Here is a 22794-nt window from a genome sequence, read left to right as displayed (position 1 = left end):
GGATGGGGTTAGGGGAAGAGGGGGAGGGTGAGAGGGCCCCACCCTGAAGGCTTGCTTCTAACAGAAAGGGAAGGGAACCTCCCTGATTTACCACGCTGGAAGCACAATCTACAAAATGCTTCTCTCCAGCCGGCCCCCATCAGTACAATTTTACCGCATAAAACCATTCATACCCACATTCAAATTTATCAGTCTGAGCAAAATACAGCTAGTAACAAAGAAAGGCAGTTTTCATATTTTATTATACAATGTTGTTCATCATAGAAAAAGCTTTAATATTTTTTAATTAAATACAGAAGAAATTGTTAGTGTTGCCAGAGAGATCATTTGTCTGCCCTTGAAAAAATTAACAACACCTGTTTGCAAACAAAAGAATTGCTTAAATTGAGTCAAATCCTTTGTTCTCTTTTCAGGACCCAGACTACTGATTTATTTTCTATACAGTGTCTAACACGCAGTAGGTGCTGAATAAAGAGTTGACTGAATGGGATGTTCTTTAATCCCTATCCTCTATTTCCTGACCCTAAAGTGGATCTTGACTCATGGGGTAAAATCCCCACCCATCCATTCCTAGGGTAGACCAGTGTCTCTCAATAGCCTTTGATCCTTAACCGTGGTTTAGAGACACTTACCTGAGGGAAATAACTGAGGATTTCAGAGAAAGAAACACACAAGGGCAGGTACACTAAGTAGGTATAGACAAAAAGATGCTAAGGCCAGGAGTAAAAGAGAGACAGATTCAGGGACGGAGCCACTGCAGGGGCCAGCGACAGCAAAATGAAGTCAGAGAGACTTAAAACTCACACAGTTCAAGATAAAGAGATTAAAAGGTTGGACAACAATAATAATCTTGAAGTTTCTTTTCAGCTTTGATGTTTTATGACAGAGATAATGGCACAGAGAGAGGAAGACAAGGCAAGGATGGGAGGATAAAGAAACAAAGGAAGTCAAAGGAGACAGGTGGACAGCCAGCTATGACTGTCCATCTTTAGATCTGGCCTTGAACCTTTGTCCTGCTCTCACCTCACACCCAGCACGCTGGGCTCCTTGATGACTCAGCACCCCACGCTCACCCGGCTCCGACTGTAAGTCCAGTCACATCCCCGCCTTCCCCCACCTTAAGATCTCACTCTTTGTAAATCATCTCTCCTACATCCTCCATGATGCTTTCTCACTGCTCCAGCCCATACTCAGCTCCCTCCCTTCCCAACTCCTAATGCAGGTACAATTCATACCACATCCACATCCCCTAACCACAGGGCATGTGCTGCTGGTTTAGTGTTTGCCCTCAGCTCCTACGAGGGCATCTTGGTTCCCACAGGAGAACTGTGGTTTCCACAAGGCTCCAAACCCGACCTCATATATTCCAGGAGTCCCCATGACACCCAGTCCAGTGCCGGGTATCACTAAGTGCTCAGTGAATACTCGTGGACTAACCAGTCCCCAAGGGGTGCCAACAGGGCAGCCTAACAGTCCATTGGTCTATTAAATAGTTTCCCTAAGGCTAGCCACGCTGGGGCCATCTCCTGGGCTCCTGCGCCCCCTGCCGGCCAGGAAGGGATCTGCACGCAGGACGACGTGGGCCGAAAGGGTGGTCCTGACCCGAGGAGGCGTCCGGACTCGCGGTGGCCCCAGACACCGTCCAAGGGTCCTGATGAGGTCGGTGGGCACAGCCAGGAACTGCAGCTGTTTTCTTCCTAGGTGTAGGGGCACATCCCGGTGGACAGAGCTCCACCCTGCCCCATAGCGGGGCTCTCAGAGCTTCTCATCCAGCTCCAGGCCCTGGTTCTCCTGGGCGACCCAGCCGACCCGGGCTGGGCTATCGCTTTGCGTCCCCTTCAGGTAGTTCTGGATGACGGAGGCGCAGTCCAGCCGCTCCATGATGGTCATGAGGTAGTGCAGCTCCTGCAGGCTGCCGTTCTGCTCCTCAAACACCTCCAGGATGGCTGCCGCGGGGCTGCGCTGGCAGGACAGGAACCTGGCCGGGAGGGTGCGGGGAGGAGGTGAGGGGGGGGGGGAGGGGCACTGCAGGGAGATCCACCCCCTCCCCCAGCTCTGGTCCTCATCCTGCTCTTAACTGCCTTCCAGGGCACTCGGGATGGTGGGAGGGTCCAGGACTTGAAATCAGAGATGGCCCTGGCTCAAAGCCTACTCCCCTCTAGGCCTCAGTTTCCTCTTCTTACACGAGGGCTTGGGTGAGCGGACCTCTAAGGTCGCTTCCAGCTCTGATGTTCTGTATTTGCCTTCTCTACCCCCCACCCCCAGCCCAAACACACTCTCCCCCAGCCCCCCATCCCAGGCCCCATCCTACCCACCACTAAGGAAACAGTTGCTCCCAGGGGTGACCCTCCTCTGCTCAAAAACCTTCCAGAGTCTCTTTCACCTACTAACCAAGCCCCCTCCCCTGACTTTCTGGCTTACCCACCACTTGGCCTTGCCCTGTTTTTTCTGACCTTTTCTCCCTGCTCCCATCGTGAAGCTTCCTTCTCACCTTAAACACACCAGACCCACCACCTCCTCTCCTCCTCTCCTCCCGCAAACAGGAAGGTGGATCCCCTACTTCCCAAACACCTGTTTCTGAAGCCCTCATTCCCACCTCCCAGGTGGAGGAGACCATTCTGCATCCCTCAGTTCAGACTTCTGGACATAGCTCCCACAAGTCTTTATTATTCTTTTTTATTTAATGGAGATATATAGTTGACCCTTGAACAACACCACTTTGAACTATGTGGGTCCACTTATATGCAGATTTTTTCAACAGTAAATACTACAGTGCTACCTGGTCCCTGGTTGGTTGAATCTGTGGAGGCACAACCGTGGATATGGAGGGCCGACTATAAGTTATACTACGATTTTCGACTGCATGGAGGGTCACACTTCTAACTCCCACATTGTTCAGGGGTCAACTGTAATTGACATAAGTCTTCATTATTCTTGCTTCAGCCATTTTATGTCTCTGTTTTCAACTTGCTATGCAATATGGGATACATACAGTAAGGTCAAAGGAGCACTTGCCTTGATTTTTTTTAAGCTCTCTGTATCCCTTACTAGAGGGTGACCTCCTTGGTTCTGGGACCATATCTCATTCATCCTGTATCCCAATGCTTAGCATAGGTTTTCCAGGACTTAGAAGGTACTTGATAAAGGTTTAATAAATGGGTGATTTTAAAATCTACCCTATTTTCCAGATCCAACTCTAGTCCCATCTCCTGGGTGAAGTCTTCCCTGACCACCCGTCATCATCCGGGTGCTGGGGCTTAGCTCAGAATTGGTTTACTGATCTCTCTTGAGACCATGGCTGCGCTGTCCCCACTACTGCTAATGTTTATTGAATTAACCTGTGCCAGGCACTCAGCTACATGCTTTATACACATTATCCTATAGTCTGCTGTTCTGCCCCTCAGGGCACAGTATGTCAAGCACTCAGTATGTACCAATGACTTACATGTCAACCGATCCACTTTGAATATTTATTGAACCAATATTTATGTATTGAACACCAGCCATGAGGCAGGCATCATTCTAGGTACCAAGAACACAGTGATAAAATAGAAAGATGTCCAAAGCCTTCCTGTGGAGTCCCTTTCACTTCCCCTGCTCCTCTCCCCTGGCCTTTTCCTCTCTCACCTGCCGTGTCCTCTCCTCTTTGTAGCCATGAGAACGAGGACTGCTTGGCCCAAACCAATGAGGTCATTGTCAATGAAATCAACCCTGTTCTGAGAAATAGGGTGGGGAGTAGCTGCTCCCTGACTTTTAAGTCACTCTTTTGTGAATGGTCCAGTCTCCAAGGGGTCCTGAGAACACCCACCCCAGTCCACCCTCCCCCTCTGTGCCTCTTACCGGACCTCATCCCTCTTACCGGATTTTTGTACCACAGAGCCCCAGGTGGGAGGCCAGTCGTCGCCAGTCATTGCCAGTGATGCTGTTTGGCTCCAACAACATCTGCAGCCGCTCGAAGAGCTCTGGGGGCAGCCTGAGGCAGGGGGAAAGGGTGTCCTTGGAGGGGAGGATCAAGAGACCCAGCCTGGTTCCACAGACACCTCAATGCCATGCTCGCCCTGCAAGCCCAAAGGCAGGAATCCCAAACATCCCCCGGGCAGCAGCTCAAGCAACCGCCACCTCACCTGTTGCATGGGGGTGGCTGGGTCACAGGGGGTGGCGCTGTCCAGGATTCCTCCTCCGATGCCTGGAATCTGAGGATTTCCATGTACTTGGTCTCCAAGCCCTGAGCCAACAGAGGGGCGGGGAACACACTTAGGGATCATGAGACATCCCTCTGAACCAGAAGCCAGGGCACCCATCTCCATGCCTCGTGTCTCTCCTTCAGCCTGTCACCGGAGACACTTAACCAGGAGACACAGCCCCACCCCAATCAACACCCTCTACCCTCTGCTTCCCCAACCCCACAGCCTTCAGCCTTAAGTTTGCTCAGAGCTCTTTGGGACCTGGGACATGAAGACCAAACAAGGTACATCCTAAGACACCAGGAGAAGTCCTGGGTGGGGTCAAGGGCAGGGGAGGTCATCTAATAATAGAGACACTGAACTTGGGCATATGTGCCCCCTTCCTCCATTCCTCCTCTCCTTGGTTCCTCCTCCCCAAGTGATACCCAGAGGGGTATCTGCCTACTCTCCAGTAAGATGCCACATGGTTCCCCAAAGACTCTCCAATCCTGATTTCTTCATGTCTTCCCTCGGGAGAGTGGGATCTCTAACTCCCATCCCACCTACTCAAGACCCCCTTCCTGGGTCACTCTCCACCTAAAGATACACAGCACCATCTCTCAGATGTAGACAATCTGTCCAGAAAGAAACCACTTCTCTTTGATGCCCAAGTTCCTCCAGGTTGGAAGAAAGGGTTCATGTAGGGTTTGGTTCTTTTACCCTCCTGCTAGATTCATCCAGGGATAGACAGGAGAGTCAAAGATGGAGGGTAACTTGGAGGCCAGGCAGTCCCTGCCCCTGGAAGAATGCCCTCTTCACCAGCTTGATTATGTGATTAGAGCCATACTTCCTAGGCACCAGACCCTCGCCCACTTTGCCCAGGACTCCCCCAGGCCCTGCCCTTCCTCTGCCCCTCAGCTCCAACTCACATCCTGGAAGGTGTGCATGGTGACAATGATCTCATTGGTCAGTGCTGAGCAGTCCTCGTTCTCATTGGCTACAAAGAGGAGACGTAGCAGGTGAGAGAGGAAAAGGCCCAGGAGAGGAGAGCAGGAGAGCAAAAGGGACTCCAGTGTAAGGCTTTGGAAATCTGAAGCAGCTGTGTAGCCCCCCATCTTTCTCTCTGCAGAGATCTGCTGCGGCCCCTAACCTTTAAGAGAGGGTCTGCAGGCATGGCCGAATGAGGAGCTGTGGGGCTCCAGGGTGACCAGGAGGGGAGAGGAGAGGGCAGGAGGTAGACACGGGGTTCCTGGGCTACCTGCTTTTCTCCGGAAGCAGAAGGAGCGGAAGGGGCACTTTCCATGCCAGATGTGCAGATGGGGAACCAGCTGGCAACTGCTGTCGTCCACGTTCTCCCAACCTGGGGAGGGGGCAGAGGGACAGAGGGCCTCAAGAGGGGAGACTTCTACAAGGGTTTAAGGAGGTCACCCTGTGGCAGGCACTGTGCAGGGCACTGAGGGGAGGGATGGGGAGGGAGCAAAGGCAGGAGGGTGACTCAAGTGGATGGGAGGCCCCAGAGCCTGGGTGGGGACCCTGGGAGCGGTCTTCCTTCTACCAGCACCCAGACTCCTCCCCGCACCTCTCCACCCTCCCCTTCAACCCCCTCCCTCCCATCCACTAGCCCAGGTGCAGCCACGCATGCGCGCCCTGTCCACACCCCACAAACACCCTTAGGCCCACTGTCAATTCCCTCAGCCAACCCACAAAAGAACGAGGGAAAAGAAGACTGGGCCTCCCCCTCCGACACCGGCTCCATCCAGGTGGGACAAGAGAAGCCTCCCGCTCCGTCCCTGCCCCTGCGGGTGCAATGCCTCTCCTCTCGCCACACACCTGGCTCGGCTGGCCTCCCACGGAGGGAGGGACCGGGGCTTCCTCAGCAGAGGGAGGAAGTGGGAAAGCCGGGGCCTCCAAGAGGCAGCAGCAAGAGCCAGAAGGCCCCCTTGAAGCTGCTGCCTGCCCAGGAATCTCAAAAAGAAACTCGAGGCCCCCAGGTTTCCACCACAGGGGAGGCGCAGACCCTTCCCTCCAACGGGCTCCCCGATGCGCCGTCGCCTGGCCCTGTCCCCCTCACCCTCGGAGATGTATTTGAGTTTCAGGCACTGGTCCCCTCGGGCCCCGGTGAAGTCGAAGAGCTGGCAGGGGCCACGCAGGCGCCCGCCGTGCGGCTGCTCATTGGTCACAGCCCACCGCAGGGCACAGGGTGTGTTGTTGAGGAAGTAGACGCGCAGCTGCAGGTGAGACTGCCCGGGGGCCAGCGGCGAGCAGAACACGGCCAGCTGCAGCCACTTCCGGGCTTCCCTGCTCACAGCTGCCTCCAGCACACAGGTGTAGAGGCTGCGGGGAGAGACGGTGACAGGGACCTTGCACAGTGGGGCAAGGGAGGCTGGGAGACCAGCCCACCTGCCACCGGGCTCCCACCGCACCAGGGGCCGCTGTGCGGGCTCCCAAGGAGGTGAGGAGAACATTCCAGGGCATGTGGGGAAGAACTGGGGTGGAGGGGTCGGCTAGGGGGAAGGGACGTGAGTCATGGCACAGTGACTGTCCCTGGGTCGGGAGAAGAGCCAGCATGGGAAAGGAAGACACTGGGCTCAGGGCCACCATGCATGGCCCTGCTCTGGTCAGTGGGTGGCAAGGAGACTGGGAGGCAGGGGGACCTAAGACCCTAGAGAGACATAGCTAAGGACAGGCGTGCCATGGGCTAGAGTCTCAGAGAACTGGAGGGGCAAAGCGCCCTAGACAGCTTGGGGACAGTCCTGACCAGGGGCACAGGGAAGAGACAGACAATTTTAGAGACAGAAGTGGAGATGGGACAGGCCCCATCTAGACACAGGACCAGGGTTGGGCCAGACCCTTCTAGACAGGCAGAGGGACCACGGTGGGACGCATGGTCCTGGATGGGGTTGGAGCAAGATAAGCTGCCATAGGCACCAGGACAGAGGGACTGGGGAAGGACAGGGGGATACGGGGTGTGCAGGCCATCTTGGACAGATAAAGGGGCAGACCCCTACAGAGAGGTGACGATCAGGCAGACAAAGAAAGGGGGCAGGAAGTACAGGCTGACGGGCTGGTGCCTACCTGAAGTGGGAGAGGTGGATGCGACATTCATCCCGGGAGGTGTGGTCTCCTGGCCGCCCCAGCGGCTTCCAGGCCTTGGCGTCCAGCAGGGTCGTGTTGCTGCTGTAGGTACGGGCTTGGCTGGGCTGCTGGGCACAGTGCTTGAAGGTGAGGGTGCAGGGCTTCAGGAAGGAGGCCCCATGGGGGCCACATGCCACCACGGGGCTCACCAGCCCCTGGGCTCGGGACAGCGACGGGGCGTCTGACAGATCCCACACCAGGATCAGTGCCACCCGCTCCTGGCGGCCCACAGACACAGCACCTGGGGAGGGGGAGAGCTGAGATGGGCCCAGCAGACAGGCACAGCCCTGCGGCAGAGGAGGCCAGGCCAGAGTGGGAGAGGAGGTGGGGCGGGAGCCCAGGAGCGGGCGTGCAGCAGGGCACTTGGAGAGGCAGTGTGGAAGGAGAACAAGGTGATTGTGACTGACTTGGGATGTGACCCTGAGCAAGTCGCCCCCTTCTCCAAGGGCTGCTGCCAGCTCGCTCAGGGGCTTGTGTGAATTTGCAAAAGGTGCTCTTCCTCCAGACATTTTACTTCCCTTTATGGGAGAATCGTCATAACACACTGTTCACTAAAACAAGGCCCTTTACCTCCACCTGCCACAAAACTGTCGTAAAAAATATGTAATATATCCATCTTTGGAGTCAAGAACGTCATACTAAACATATAAGCAACTTTCAAAATTATGAAGATGTCTCTGAATGGTGCTCCCTTGGAGTTGGTGCCCTTGTCCAATGTGCAATGTGAACAACTGTACGCTGAGGAGGAAGCTGGGTGCTGTTACCTGGCGGGATGAGCAGGGAAATGCCCGTATCCTGGAGCATCAGGCAGCCACCGCGGTGGTCCACCTCTCGAGCCGAAAACACCAACAGCTTGTGCATCAGCTGTCGGATGACAGTCTGGCCTTGGGTGGGCGTGTGCAGTTCCTGGTAGAAGGCAGCTATCTCCTGCAGCGAGGCTGGAGGGCCCTCCGCAGAGGACTCACTTTCAGGTAGGGGAGTGGGATGGGAGGCTGGCTCCTCTTGGCTCTCCAGCTTCCAGCAGGTGCCCAGCAGCCAGCGAGGACAGCGCCATTGAAGGCACTGGGCCAGAAGGACAGCACTTGCCACTGGAACCCCCACCAGCAGTAGGAACTGGGCGGGTTGGAAGGAACTCTCATGGGAGCACATCCGCCTGGTCACTTGATGCTACCAGTTCCCCTGCACCCCTGTGCCAGCCGAGGCCAAGGGCCTGGGGGGAAAAGAGGTCAGTGTCAGGTAAGCCTTTTCAAGGTCGTGGAGGCTAAGACTTGACTTCTAAGCGGCTGCAATGAAGGATCAAATTGTCTTCATCCCAGCGCACCCATGCACCCCGGTCAGATCAATTTCTTTAACGGAAATTAAAGAAATTAATTTCTTTATTAGTTTCTCTCCCTCTCTCTCTTCCTTAAGAAACTGCCATGGCTCCCCGTGACCTAGTACATCAAATTTCTCTCTCATGAGACAGAAAGAGCTTGGGTTTGGAGTTAGAGAATGTGAGTTCAAATGCCACCTTGGTCACTATTGTTTGTGAGCTTGTCCTGTTGTTTAATGTGCCTCAGTTTCCTCATCTGTCAAAATAGCTCCCTTGATCTACATGGGCTCACATAGGAAAATCTTAGAGTAGAAAAGCAAGTCACAAAGAGCTAGACATCCTCTGATCTCATTAATGTAAACAACAAAACTATATACAACTGTAGATACATATTTATGGGTGTATAGATATAAATGATAGAGAAAGGTCTGGAGCAGTGCTCTGTAATAAAGATATAACGTGAGCCACAGATGTGCTTTTAAACTTTCTAGGGGCCACATTAAAAAAGTAAAAAGAACCAGGAGAAATTAATTTTGATAATATATTTTATGTTACCCAATATATTCAAAATATTATCATGTCAACAGGTAATCAATATAAAATTACTGGGATATTTCACATTCTTTTTTTCATACTAAGTCTTCGAAATCCATGTGTATTTTACACTCACAGCACATCGCAATTGGGCTTCTCTCTACTTCAAGGACTCAGTAGCCACATGTGCTAGTGATTCCTGCCTGGGACGTGCAGGTCTGGGAGGACACACCCCAAACTATTCCCATTGGTCATTACTGAAAGAGATGAAAATTTGGGGGGCTGGAAGGTGTGAAAGAGGACTTTCTATTTTCTTAAACTCTTTTCTCTGTACTCTTTGAATCCCCCCACCAAGCATGTCTGTATATTAACTTTGTAATTCTTTTTAAAAACGAATGAAAGTGAAAAAAAGCCTCTCAGAGTGATGGTGAAGATGGCATGAGATCATGTGGAAATCATTCTGTAGATGATAAAACCCTGTCCAAATATGTTTGTTTATTTATGCCCCTCCTTCTGCCAGAAAGGTTGGAGCGTAGTTCACAGGGATATGTAAAATACAAGAGTAACAAAAGTTAAAAGTGGAAGCAAAAAGAGAAAGAAAACCAAAGGTGGGGGCCTCCGGTGAGGCTCACCTGGTTCCCAGCATCAGACTGGGGCCTTCCAGCAACTTTCCCGTGAGGATGTCAGCTCTTCCCCAGGCCCTTCAGAATCCACTGCCTCCCCCTCCTACTTTCCCTCTTCCTCCCTTAATTTCCAACACCTCCACCCTCGGGCAAGACCAGGCTCCTCACAGCTCATTAATTCTAGCCTCTGGCCTTTGGTCCTGCTATTCTCTGTTTCATGCTCTCCTCACCTGCCTCATCTACCTGCCTGGACCCCTCCTGCTCAGGAGTAACTGCCATCCACCGTCCCGGCCCCCACTCACCAGCCCTTGACAGTCTCGCCCTCTGAAATCTCTCACCGCTGCCTCCCACCATACTAAGTAACTCTTGACCATATGCTGTCACGTGTGGCTTTCCCACTCAAATGAACAATTTCTGAGCACCAGCTGTGGACCAGGAACTGTGGGAAGCTCAGTCCTGCCAACAATGATGTCTTATTCGGCTCTCATGGAGCTTCTGAGGGCATGGGATTCATTTACTCCGAGGCTGAGTTCTGTGAGACACCACATCCTCCTTCAAAGTCGCCAGGGTCCCCATGGTTGATTCACTAGGATCTGCACTAGTGAATCATCCCTTCACTTATGCCACCCACCCAGAGCTGAGGCCTTGCCCCAAGCCTCCTGCCCCTTCCTTGCCCAACTTCTTCCTTCCTTCTCAGGGCCCATGAAACCTAAGCCCCCTTCCCATCTCCCCCGCCAATCCCCAACAGGGGCCACAGCTCCTCTGTATTGTCAGGATGGAGCACTGGGGCGGGATCTGTTTCCCCCAGTGTCCTCACTGAAAATGTAGACAAGAAGGGAAGGCGTGGCATTGCTCCCTTGGCCTTAACATGCAACCCTGCAGACCGTGCCCCTGGCTGGGGACACAAGTGAAGTAAGTGAGCCAGCGATGCCTGAATCTGGTGGGGATGGGGGTCGGAGCCGCAGACTTCCCTTTACGTCCCATCCAATCCTTTCGGTCCTTCCATAGTAAAGACAGTTGGAATTATAACTGTAATAATAATAGCTAACATTCACGGAGATTTGCTGAGCCAGTGTGTTAAAGCGCTCTACGTGGCCTAGCTCATTTGATCCTCACAGCAGCTTTATGAGCTAGCTTTTATTTTTATCTCCATTTCCCAGATAAGGACACCAAGTTATCTCCCCCAGGGAGGACAGAGGGTAGATTATTAAGCTACAACTGAAAGCAGAAGGGAAGGATGAGCAAAGATGACAAGAGCTTCCAGAAACACTCCCTTTCTCTCCCTGCCCCTTCTTTTTCCCCAGGGTCTCTTCGTTTCCACTTCTAGAGGAAATGAAGTTAGAAGAGAAAGAAACAAAAATAAATACAAGGAAAAATAAACATAAGGAACTAAAGGCACATCCTTGGTGCCACAACAAGTGATGCCCCCCCAACCCCCTGCCCACCAAGGCACCAGCAGCAGGGGATGGGCCAGCTTTCTTTCTTGGGAAAGAAAGGAGGGGCTTTCCCTATTTCTATAGCAACAACCTTTCCAGGGCTTCCAAAGACCAGAGTCCAAATCCCCTCCACCCCACTGGGTGGCGCAGAAGAGTCCCCTTGCCCAACCTTCCAACCTGGAAGGCCTCTCACAGGGGCCCATTCATTACCTGGCCGGAAGCAGGTTAACTCCTCCCCCAGCTCAGCCCCGCTTCTCCCAGGCTGACAGCTCTCCAGGCTGCGTTGGCCCTCACTCCATTCTCCCCTTTGCCCCAGGAAGGGGAAGGGTCCCAAATCTATTAGCACAGCAACCGGGTAAATGCAGACGGAAGCCTCCCAACCCCATGGCTGACCCTTTATTACCCAGGCCTCTGGTTTGTCTTGCCCCAGACCCTTGATCATGCTGGGTAGCACTCCCCCAAGATGAGGGTCCTTTAGGATGCTGCCATCAGCTAACCCTAGGGAGTTGCCTCCTCCAGCACAAGGATCCAGGCTCCTGCTGCAAAGCTCTGCTCGTATCCTTTAAGGAAACTCTCAACCCTTCTCCCACGTCACTGGTTCTTATTGTGTCTACTCCTTGAAAGATCTCCAATTACTGAAGTACATAAAAGGTACCAGGATGGATGAGTCCAAATCTAAGTCATGGGCAGCATTCATCAGCAGTTTATATTTCCATAGTGCCTCCCCTTGGTCCTCACACCCACTGGGCAGTGGCCCTCTCCCAAGCCCCTTCCCCCTCTCCTCCTCCAGCACAGGGTCTCCACACTCCGCCAGGCCCAGCTGAGCTGGCCTGGCTCCTCCCCTGAGCCCCAGGTGGCCCCATCGCAACGCTCACCCCACCCCCAGCTGCCCCAGGCGGTGTTCACATTACCGTGTAGGTGCTCCCAGAGGCTGCCGGCTTTTCCAGGAACAGTAGTTCCTTCTCTGAGAGAGAGGTCAGCCAGACCCCGTCGCCAAGCCAGCGGACAAGTGGAGGTGGGCGGGGAATCCAGGCAGCAGTGGCCTGGCACTTCCCGCTTCCCGGCAAAGTCCTGCCTCTCAGCTGCCCTAAGGAGGGGTGGGGAGTCTATCCCTGTCTATTGGCAAAGTCCAGCCAAGGTGAGGGAGGATCGCAGGAGTCAGAGGACTGGGTCTAGGACTAGTAGTCTAGGTCTGGAAGGGAGGGGACAGAGGGAGACAACCTGGGTACAGGTGAGACCTCTCTAGAGTGCCCTCTGCTGGTCAGTGGCTGTCCCCCGCCAGAGACTATTAAAACGGCACAAGGTAAGAGGAACCCTAACCAGGGCTTCTCAAACTATAATGCGCACGAACCGCCTGAGCGACCTTGTTAGAATGCAGGCTCTGATCCCGTTGGTCTGGGGTGGGGCCTAAGGTTCTACATCTTAGAAGCCCCCAGGTGATGCCATTGCGGCCTGTCCGGGGGCTTAGACAATACCTAGTTCTACACCCTTCCTGCACAGATATGATGGTGGAGGCACCGAGTTAATGACCCAGAGCTGCTGGCAGCATTGGGGCACAGCCGTATCTGCTCCCTACCCAGTGCTCTTTCCACTGCCCACAGGGATGCTGCCACTTGGGGGAGAGTTGAACTTCAGGCCGTTTGCCAGCCTGGTCCTTCCTTTGACACTCTGCCACTGGAATGAAAGCTCCCTGTGCAGAGGGATGTTTTTCCAGCCATTTGCTCTGTATCCTCAGCTCTCAGTACAGCCGGATCCAAAGTAGGTGTTCAATAAAGACTTGAATGAATGAATGGGCCAACTGAGAGAAAAGGGGAGGCATTTTGGATCCAGACTGCCAACACTGAACCCAGTGACCCACCTGCTGGCTGTGTAATCGTAGGCTAGTTGCTCAACCCCTCTGAGCCTCACTTCCCTTGCCTGTCAAATGCACATAATAATATTTACTTTGCGAGGGATAATGATGGTCATTACTGAGCTAATAAATATAAAGTGCACACCACGAAATGGTTACTCAGTAAGTGGTAACTTGTCACTGTGGTCTGGCCTCCTGCAGCGGAGGTCACTCCCCCAGCCCTGAAGTGATCATCTCCCATGGAAAATAAGTAACTGCTTCTGCTTTCGTCTTAGTTAACGATTCTCTAGCCTCTTGTCCCGGACTGCCACCCCCTCCCCTGGGCTGCCTTCCCTGGGAGGAGGGGATAAACACCTCCCAGGGGTGCCCAGGTCCCCAAAGTGGAGAGATGGGGCAAAGGAATGGTGGAGAGCAGCCAGCCTGGGGAGAGGACCTCATGTCTAATGGACAAGCAAGGAAAAGGTGCTCAGAACTTTGATAGGAATGAAGAGTGGACGTGTGGGACTTTGCTGGACAAAGGTCTGTCTGAGTCACACAGGAGGCTGGCTGCCTTTTCCTCTGAGTCATGAGGTTCTAGGGGTTTGTGAAACAACTGTCAAGCTCAACTCCAAGCCAACTAGCAGGCAATAACCAGGGGCTGTGTCCATGTCTCATGAGATCATTTCCGAAGCTGGTGCTTGCCTCACTGGGGACAGCCCCAGTTACAGCCCCAGTTCTGGGGAAATCTGAGGGTCCCCACCACCGCCGTGGACACAAAGCTGGTTCATGGGATGCAGTGACTACAGGCATGAGTAGTCTGGCAGCCTGGGGCTCAGCTGTTGCAAGAGGTCTGGGTCCCACAGCACCAAAGCCTCAACAGTTCCATCAAGGGGAGTCCTCCAGAGGCCAGGTCCAGCAGACCAGGGCATCCCCTGCTGAGAGGAACGCTTCCGGGCCATGCAGGCAGCAGCCTGGACTCCCCAGCCAGTGTCACCACCCTTGTCACTGGAGAAGGGCAGGCCAGCTAGGAGCCCCACTCCACCCTTCTCCCCATCCCCCACCCTCCTCTGCCCTCCACACATCTTACATCCCCGGCACTCAGTCTGGGAGGTATGCTGCCTGAGGTAAGGAGAACACAGGCCTGGGGATAAATAAAGGGGCGCCAGGAGTGGGGAGGACAGGAAAAAGGGAAGGGGGGTCAGGGGGAACCTCCAACACTGGATAGAAAAGTAGAAAACACAGACATAGAGACACAGGAAGGCAGAAGGTGAAAACGTGGACAGTGAGAAGCAGAGAAAGATAAATAGAAAGATGCACAGGCAGACAGGGTGGTTCTCCCTGTCTCCAGAACCTCCAGTACATGTTCATGGACCCTTGACAGGAAAGGGTGGAGTAGGCGGTCACTCCAGACACTGAGAATAAGCACATTTTTTTTCCTTCTAATCCTGTCAGTCATGGGGAGGAAGGTGAAATATCACGGGCGAATGAGAAGCATGGTATTGGGTGGGGGCCTTGGTTGGAGGAGGGTCTGTGCATCATCCTACATGCAAAGGACATGCAAAGCAACATGCAAATGAGCATGGCAGTGTTTTAATCAAAGACCAAGCAGTGGTTTCCTTGAGAAGTCAAGCCACAAAAAAATCTGGGTGGTTGTGTTTGTGGCCCCGACCCTCTGGAAGCAAAGACATGGAGGGGGAACCTCCCCCAGCTCCTGAGGGGAAGATGAGAACTTTGGAGAAAGGAATCTACAGTGTCACTCAGCTGAGTTTGCATTTGGGCGGGAGCTCGAGCAGGGTGGGCCCCTGGGGTTTGCTGGTCTGGTATAGCGAGATAAACCCGGGGCAGTTGGGCAGGCCGGTTCTGGACTAGAAAAGACTCCCAAGGATCTCTGGCTCCTGCCTTCCAAATGTGGTTCTTCCAGGTTGGTTATGTCAGCTTGGTTGAGTTCAGTCTGAGACACTATCCCCATCGAGGGCTTGCTATGTACCTGGCCAAGTGCCACCCACTGAGAGAGGCAGAAAAGACGGGCCTACCTGGACCTGAGATCCAGGAGCCAGACACACGTTGGGGGAGAGGAGTCTTTCACTAAGAAGCAGTTATCAATACTAGACAGTACGCTCCCAGTGCCAAATAAGCAGTGTGGAGAAAGGAAGTCCACGGAGGGTGGAAAAGGGGGAAGGCAGTGTGGGCTCAGAGGAGGAAGATGTGGCTCACCCAGTGGGGCCTCTATGAAAGATAGAAAGATGCACAGGCAGACGGGCTGGTCAGCCCTGTCTCCAGCACCTCCAGGACATGTTCACGGACACTTGACAGGAAAGGATGGAGTAGGCAGTCACTCCAGACACTGAGAATAACCACATTTTTTTTTTCCTTCTAATCCTGTCAATCATGGGGAGGAGGCCCAGGCCAGGCCTATGAGGGGCCCAGGCCAGGGAAGAGTGTCAGGTAGGAGGAGACAGATGGGCAGACACGGGGAAAGGACTAGGAGAAGGCTACCATCAGTGTGTTCTCTCCCTCCCCAGACTGTACCTCCTCAAGGAGAATGTGGCCTCAAGGGGCCGCCTTTGTGGCCCTGCCCCTCCTGGGGCCCACCCTGGTCTGGCTGCTCACCCATCACTGGATGTCTGGTTGGTGTGACAGCCTGAGAAAGCTGCCGTGGTGCCCATCCCACAAAGTCTTGCTGCTGGTGTGGACAGCCATCTACTCTATCACGGGGTGAGTGTCTGTTTCTCATGCCCTGGGGTGGGAACAAGTCTCCTAGCCCTGAATTGCTGCCGTACACTGACCTCTAAAGGGATGGTACCTCATCTTGCCTCTTCTGGGGTGTCCCCTCTGTGCCTGCCTCGGATTCCAACCCTTCCCTCTTCCTCTCCCCTCTCCCAGTATCCCCATCCCTTCCCCCACCTCCCCCCCGCCCCCGGCCCTCAAATGATGCCTAGACCCACTTACCCCGATTTCAGCCCACAAGGATTCCCTCTTGGTAACCGAAAGGCCCTAAGCCAGAGGGCTTTCTCCTTTTACCATAGGACACCCTCCTCCGAGCGTTGCTGCCACCATCTCTCCACAGATATGCCTCCTACCTGGTGTGGAAGGACCTGGGAGGGGGCTTTGGGCGGCCCCTGGCCCTGCCCCTCGGCCTCTATGCTGTGCAGCTCGCCATCAGCTGGACTGTCCTGGTTCTCTTGTTCACAGCCCACACCCCCGGTCTGGTAAGGCGCCAGTGCTCAGCAGTGGAATAGGGTAGGGGAAGATGAGGCCACCAGGCCCCAGAAGCTGATAGCACAGCAGGTCAATCAGGTGTGGGCAGGTAACGGTTGGGCAGACTTCTCTGAGCTTCCGTGGCATGCACAGAGCACTGGGAACTTGGCTCGCTAGGTCCAGGGTGCTGCAGAAAGGTCGAGGGCCGGTTCCCAGGGCAGCCTGCCTGACCGCCCTGCCCCTGCCCAGGCCCTGCTGCACCTGCTGCTGCTCTTCGGGCTGGTGGTGAGCACGGCGCTGATCTGGCACCCCATCAACAAGCTGGCTGCCCTGCTCCTGCTGCCCTACCTGGCCTGGCTCACCGTGGTTTCTTCCATCACCTATCGCCTGTGGAGGGACAGCCTTTGTCCAGAGCACCAGCCCCAGCCCACGTGGGAGAAGAGTGACTGAGGCAGGGGGCAGGGGAGAGGAGGGAGGGCCAGGGTGGGGATAGAGGAGACCTCAGGCAGGGCTGTGGAGCTAGGGTGGGGACAGTGGGGGGTGGGGAGGTGGCAGGGCTTGATGAGTCCCTGAAGGTGACTCGCTCCAATGTGGCCACTGTCCTAGGTCCCCTGGTGCCACTTTCCATTAGGATTCAGAGACATGGGAAAGGAAGGAAACTTATTTCACACTTAATATAAAATAATAAATTCTGTATTAATAAGAATTAATTTAGTAGTATCACTAAATAAAATCCTAACTATCTTTGAGGGTATGATGTGAAATGTATACTTGAGTGTATGAAGTCCAGGGCTGCAGGGTGGGAATAGACGTGTCTGTACATCTGTGTGCATGTGCACACGTGAATGAAGGTGTGAGCGCACGTGTGGGAAGAGTGGGCACACCATTTCTGTTCACATGCCCTCACAAACCTGACCCCAAAATTTAGGACTTGGATTTTTTTTAACAGATTTTTTTTGGGTCACACTGCAAGGCTTGTGGGATCTTAGTTCCCCAACCAGGGATCGAACCCTAGCCCCCTGGCACAGAAAGCGGCAAGTCCTAACCACTGGACCGCCAGGGAATTCCCAGGACTTAAATTTTTAATTACCTGAAAAGTAAAGTGTTTTTGAAAAGTTACAGAAGATCAAAACCAAAAAGTAGATAAAGTAAAAAAGTATACCAATTCCACTTGTCAAGCTATATATTATATTGATTATATATTTTGTATTATGTATCATATATAAATATAAATATATATTATGTATCACATATAAAATATTATCTAGTCTACATTTTATTAATTTTATTTAATTAATTAATTTTAATTACTATATTATATTAATTTCACTAATAACAGTATCATAGTATATATTATGGTTCTATGATATATTATACATTATATTTGTCATATGAAGACCTTCTGTCATTATCTCTGATAAGATTATAGATCTTTTTTATTTTTGTTTTCATATACTCTTATACTATTAGTTTTTTACATCAATTAATTATTACTGTAATAAGAAAAACTGTTGAAAAAGGAGAGATGTAAGCCTCGGTGCTGGCTAGTGAATTCAGAAGGAGCTTCTTGTCCAACCTTCTCTCTTACTTCTCTTTCTAAACTTTCTTATTGGCTTTTTTATTTTCCTCTCTTCCCTCCTCTTGTTTTCCTCTCCTCTTGTCTCAAAGCCCTGATGGTGGCAAGAAGTGGCTGCCCCGGGGCTGGCTCCCCAAATCTTAAACAAGGCCAGCTGGAAGGCCCCAGCGCCTTGTGGAAGGAGCTTTGAAAAATACCAACCAGACTCTCTAGGGAGGGGCTTGGGCATCAGTGTTTTTAAAACTGCCAGGACCCCCTCATGTGCAGCCCACCTGAGAAACACTGCTGAGGGTGTCCCAGAGCCATCTGGGAGCTTATTAAAAATGCGTATTCCTCGGACCCCACCCAAGACCTAGGAATCAGAACTTTTGGGGTGGGCTCCAGGCATCTTTAGATTTAACAAGCTCCCAGCACTTCAGTCAGCTGCTCGCTGAAATTTGAGAGCTACAGGCACGGATGGTCTTTCAGGGCCTTTTTTTTTTTTTTTTTTTTTTTAAGAAATTCACGTTCTTTTTTTTTTTTTTTTTTTTTTTAATTTATTTATGACTGTGTTGGGTCTTCGTTTCTGTGCGAGGGCTTTCTCTAGTTGTGGCAAGTGGGGACCACTCTTCATCGCGATGCGCAGGCCTCTCACCATCGCGGCCTCTCTTGTTGCGGAGCACAGGCTCCAGACGCGCAGGCTCAGTAATTGTGGCTCACGGGCCCAGTTGCTCCGTGGCATGTGGGATCTTCCCAGACCAGGGCTCGAACCCGTGTCCCCTGCATTGGCAGGCAGATTCTCAACCACTGCGCCACCAGGGAAGCCCAGGGCCTTTTTTGCTTTGACAACCTTTGGTTCTGTGAGCTGAGTTCTGGGTCTGGAACCAAGGACCACACAGGGGGAATAGCCAGAGGACATCATCATTTGAGAAGGAGACTGGCTGTTCCTGGAGCTCACCAAGTGAGGACAAGCGAGAAGGAATCTGCATCCTCCCCGCCTCCACTAAGGGCATGTTCTGCCCAGCTGGGCACATCGGTCACTGGCATTCCTGGAGGGCACGCACAGTGTCCCACCCACCTCTGTGTCCCCAGCCCCAGAGCAGCACAGAGCACAGAGGAGGTGTTCATACATCTTTGTTGATTGGTTGATTGAATAAATGAACACGTGATCCCATTAAAAGACAATGCCGACCAGCACCCCACCAACACCTACACCCCACTCTGGACCAATTGAAAAAGCCTCTCTCCTGGGGGAGGGAAAGGCATTAATAGTTGTTGAAACTTCTCAGGTGGTTCTAATGTGCGGGCAGATTGAGAACAGCTGCCGTGGGGCGTTGCTTCTCAAAGTGCGGCCCAGTGACCTCCTGGGGCCCTTGTTGATGGCCTGGACTCCAGCCTGGCTCAAGACTCACAGAATCAGATCAACTTGAGGAATGCGGGCCATAAGGTACGGTGGTTTGCAGTTCCAGCCTTGGAGACAGACCAGCTTGGGCTTGGATATTGACCCTGTCATTAACTGGTAACCAGGTACAACTTACTTCACTGTGCTTCATTTTCCTCGTCTGTAAAATGGGGACCTCAGAGAATTTGGGGTAAGAGTAAATGTGTCTGGCACAGAGGAGGTGCTCAATAAATGTTAGCTGTCCTAGGAGGGGACCCCGGGAGGCCACCTGTTTAATGAGCACCCATGGTTCTGATTCACACTGCCATGGGGACCCACCCTGCTCTGAGACCGCGGAAGTACTTCCCAGACTTCCTAAGGGCCGGGAGAGTGAGTGACCTTCCCCACAGGTCTGTGGGCCAGCCTGACCAGTGTTACACACACAAAATGATGGGCTCTTTATCTTACACATTCACATGGATTTTGACTTCCCCTCAATCAGATTTTTTAAAGCTTTTAGTTAAATTGATAACTCCATTGATCCAGGTAACTTTTAAATTTATAAATGTATAAATACTGATCGAGGACAGGCTCAGGGAGCCACACTGCATGGATTCTTATCCTAGTTCCACTTAAACAAGTCTACACCCCAGAAGTATTTGTCATTGGCATTACCATCACCATCTCACGTAGGCATTACAGATACTTGCTACCACATTTTATTCACGTTGCCAACTAATTCCAGAAATTACACTGGCCCTCCGAGAGGATGCACCATGCCTGTCATGTGACTATGACCTCTGCAGGGCAAGCTGCTACCACAAGTCCTGGGGTCCAGATGCCTCTAGTTTTGGATATTGGCGCTAGAAGGAAGCTTGATTTGGGCAGTGTCCCAAGCCCTGGAATAGCATTACTGCCTGGCACAGCTTCCTGGCTTTGTGCAGAAACAGCTGGAAAGGGCAGGCTCTCCAACCCCAAACTCTTATCCTCTGACCCCAAAGTCATCCTTAAAATCCCCCTCAGCACCAGCTCCTTGGTTCCTGAGTGCGAGCCTCTAATCCTCCAGCCCCCCCCACCTGCCTGTCCTCTTGCCCTTCCTCTACCCCGCCTCCCAGTTCTGAGCCCAGTTTGGAGCACACACTGCCCTCAGCCCTTCCTCTCCTGTTACCTAGAGTTGTGCCCAGATCGAATCGGAGCTGCCTTCTCTCTTTGCCAGATGTGTCCCGGGATTCCACCATCCAAGTCACGTGTGTGTGCTTCTGTGTCCTTGGGCAGTGTTTTTCCATTTGCCTCTGAGTGGGCACCTGGTGTCTGAATATGATTCACTCGGTGGGTAGGGGAGAGACAAGGCCTTCACCAGTGTCTGGAGAGGTGGGGAGCAGCTCCAAGTGAAATAGCAACCCCAGGAGGCAGTGTGATGTCTCATTCTACTGTATCCTAGTTCCCTCTTTTCTCCCCTGATCCCTTCATTCTTCTTCCTTTTGCCAGTGTCTGCAGAATGGGGATACATAGGGGCAGGTGAGGTGGGCAGAACGGTAGGTGTATGTCCAGTGGATAAACGTCGGGCAGCTGGGCTGGGAGGCGGGCAGAGTGCAGCAAGTGTTTTCTCTGTGCATCTGTGGTCCCTCCTACCTACGGGCAGGTAGAGGTGATGCCCTAGTGGAGGCGTAAGGCCCCCGAGTACTGTCAGGCCCGGGCCAGGGCTCCAAAGTCTTGCTTCCCTTGTGGTGGCCACCATCCATTCTATCTCCTGGGGTTTCCCTGCACTCCAAGCCCAGTATCAGAGTCTTCCCAGAGATCCCTTTTCCTGTTGTTCCAGAAAACAAGCACAAGACCCTTTTGTTTTAAAGATTTATTGCTGATCCTCATCAGTGACGAACTAGTTACCCATCCAAACAAAGCCTGACTTTGGGGGGATCCACTCAGATCTGGACCACCCCTGTCACTTCCATCCTCAAGCAGAGTCCACCGAGGCCCCTTCCCCCTACCTAGATTTCAAGGACCCTTCATAACAGAGGTCCCCTCTTCTGGCGTGGGAGTTAGGAGAAGCCCTCTTTGTCACGCCAGGAGCCTCAGTGGTATCTAATCAACCCCGTTTGTCCCTCTAGTGTCTATATCTGTGAGGTCCCCCAGCCTGCCCAGAAATGATCTGCTCAGAGGAGCACCCGAAAAAGCCCCTCCCCCCTCCACCTTCACCTACTCCAACACATTTCTAAGGGCTGAAAATCTCCTCTCAAAAGCTGACTGTTAAGTTTATTGCTTTCTCCCAGTAGGTTCTTTGGCCCTGCAAACACCCTTTCAAAGGGGAACACTATTACTCACCTTAATGGGCATGATTCTTATCAGCTCGCTCTCCTCAAAGACTCAAAGCACCAGCCACGGGAGCTGGGCGGTGCCAGGAGTGGCCACTGGAATGGAAGACCGCGGTGACCAGGAATAAAGTCCCAGGTGTCACCATTTTCCCCAGGGCGGTGTGTCCTGCATGGCCAGCCAAACGTGATGTCCTGCACAGGAGGAGATTGGAAACTCCCGCCTGCCCTGTGACTCTAGAGGCTCCTCCCTTCCTGGCCTCAGACTCTGGAGACACTTGGCCCCCATCCCACACCCTGCCAAGGCTCTTGGACACCCCTGTGTTTATGTCAACAGAGCGGTTGCTAGCGGGGGCAGGCTCCTGCCCGCCAGGGTGGTGCCTGGTGCCCGTGGCCCATTGTTTGTGTACCTCGTCTTGGTAGTGACCGAGGGGTGGGCACGCCAGGGCTGGGTCTCTGGGGAAACGCATTGTTGGGGGTCCCAGCTGTCCCTGCACATAAAGCACCCACTCTGTCAACGGGCTCCCAAGGTATCTTCTTTCACAGAGTGAGAATGTAAACCCTCCCCTGGTGAGGCTGCTATTTTCCTCCAGCCCACCACCCCACCCCGGCCTCTCTACTCCCTTCCCAGTGAGGGCAGCTCGGCAGCCCACCGAGACCCAAGGAGTAGCCGTGCCTGACCCTGTCTCCTCCTCTCAGCCACCTCCTAGAACCTTGGAATATTTTCTGAAATGACCGTGGGAAATGGGCCAGGGAGAGGCAGGCCATAGCTTACCCTGGGCCTAACCCAGCTCCTCCCAGACACAGAGAGGGGCTGGGGCCTACAGAGACAGATTGGGAGAATTCCCTTTTGGGTTTCCATCCCCACTCACCCGCTGTCTGGTGTCTCTATACCTGTACCTCCTTCGCACACACACACACACCTCATATACTAATTGCTTCCAGAGCCCAATCTCCCTGCAAGAACTCTTTCTCCCCCTAGTCCCCTTCTTGCCCCTCGTCCCTCAGAGCCTGGCCTCAGGGGTCCTGGTAGCAGTCGGGACTAAATGGTGAAGGAGTTAAGACTCCAAGCTCTGCTCTCACTAGCTGTGTGACTTTGGGGGCAAGTCACTTAACCTCTCTGATCTCAATTTCCTCACCAATAAAATGAGGATAATAATAGTACCTACCCCGACATCCTTATGAGGAGTAAATGAGTTCATTTACGTGACCTGCTTAGAGCCACGTCAAGCCCCAGGGAGGGTTGGGCCCGTGTCAGCTCTCATGTTACTGAATTCCAGGCAGCATAACCCAGTGGGAAAAGCATGGAACTTGGAG

At 53.0% G+C, this 22794-nt stretch overlaps 2 protein-coding genes across 5 annotated transcripts; one reads left to right on the top strand and one right to left on the bottom strand.

Moving 5' to 3' along the window:
- Positions 1-230: 230 nt before the first annotated feature.
- UNC5CL (unc-5 family C-terminal like) lies at positions 231-21626 on the bottom strand. 2 transcript variants are annotated; one of them, XM_059938744.1, is made up of 9 exons: positions 21491-21626; positions 8063-8508; positions 7239-7539; positions 6235-6497; positions 5422-5523; positions 5093-5160; positions 4125-4225; positions 3860-3973; positions 231-1978 (listed from the first exon to the last, which is right to left on the bottom strand). In XM_059938744.1, exons 2-9 carry the CDS (start codon positions 8445-8447, stop codon positions 1756-1758), a joined length of 1557 nt encoding a protein of 518 aa, XP_059794727.1. In that variant the 5' UTR covers positions 8448-8508; positions 21491-21626; the 3' UTR covers positions 231-1755. The 2 variants fall into 2 exon arrangements, with proteins under 2 accessions (XP_059794727.1, XP_059794726.1); XM_059938743.1 differs by lacking the exon at positions 21491-21626 and adding an exon at positions 12115-12196.
- On the top strand, positions 12110-16703 carry TSPO2 (translocator protein 2). 3 transcript variants are annotated; one of them, XM_059938746.1, is made up of 4 exons: positions 12110-12506; positions 15557-15749; positions 16102-16243; positions 16482-16703. In XM_059938746.1, the coding sequence occupies exons 2-4, from the start codon at positions 15577-15579 to the stop codon at positions 16680-16682; spliced, it is 516 nt and encodes a 171-aa protein (XP_059794729.1). In that variant the 5' UTR covers positions 12110-12506; positions 15557-15576; the 3' UTR covers positions 16683-16703. The 3 variants fall into 3 exon arrangements, with proteins under 3 accessions (XP_059794729.1, XP_059794728.1, XP_059794730.1); XM_059938745.1 differs by lacking the exon at positions 12110-12506 and adding an exon at positions 13366-13574; XM_059938747.1 differs by lacking the exon at positions 12110-12506 and adding an exon at positions 14131-14158.
- Positions 21627-22794: the final 1168 nt, after the last annotated feature.

This window comes from Balaenoptera ricei, chromosome 11, assembly GCF_028023285.1.
Source record: "Balaenoptera ricei isolate mBalRic1 chromosome 11, mBalRic1.hap2, whole genome shotgun sequence".
Lineage (NCBI taxonomy): Eukaryota > Metazoa > Chordata > Mammalia > Artiodactyla > Balaenopteridae > Balaenoptera > Balaenoptera ricei.
Note: the sequence above shows the minus strand (reverse complement) of the source record. Positions and strands in the feature narration are given on the sequence as shown.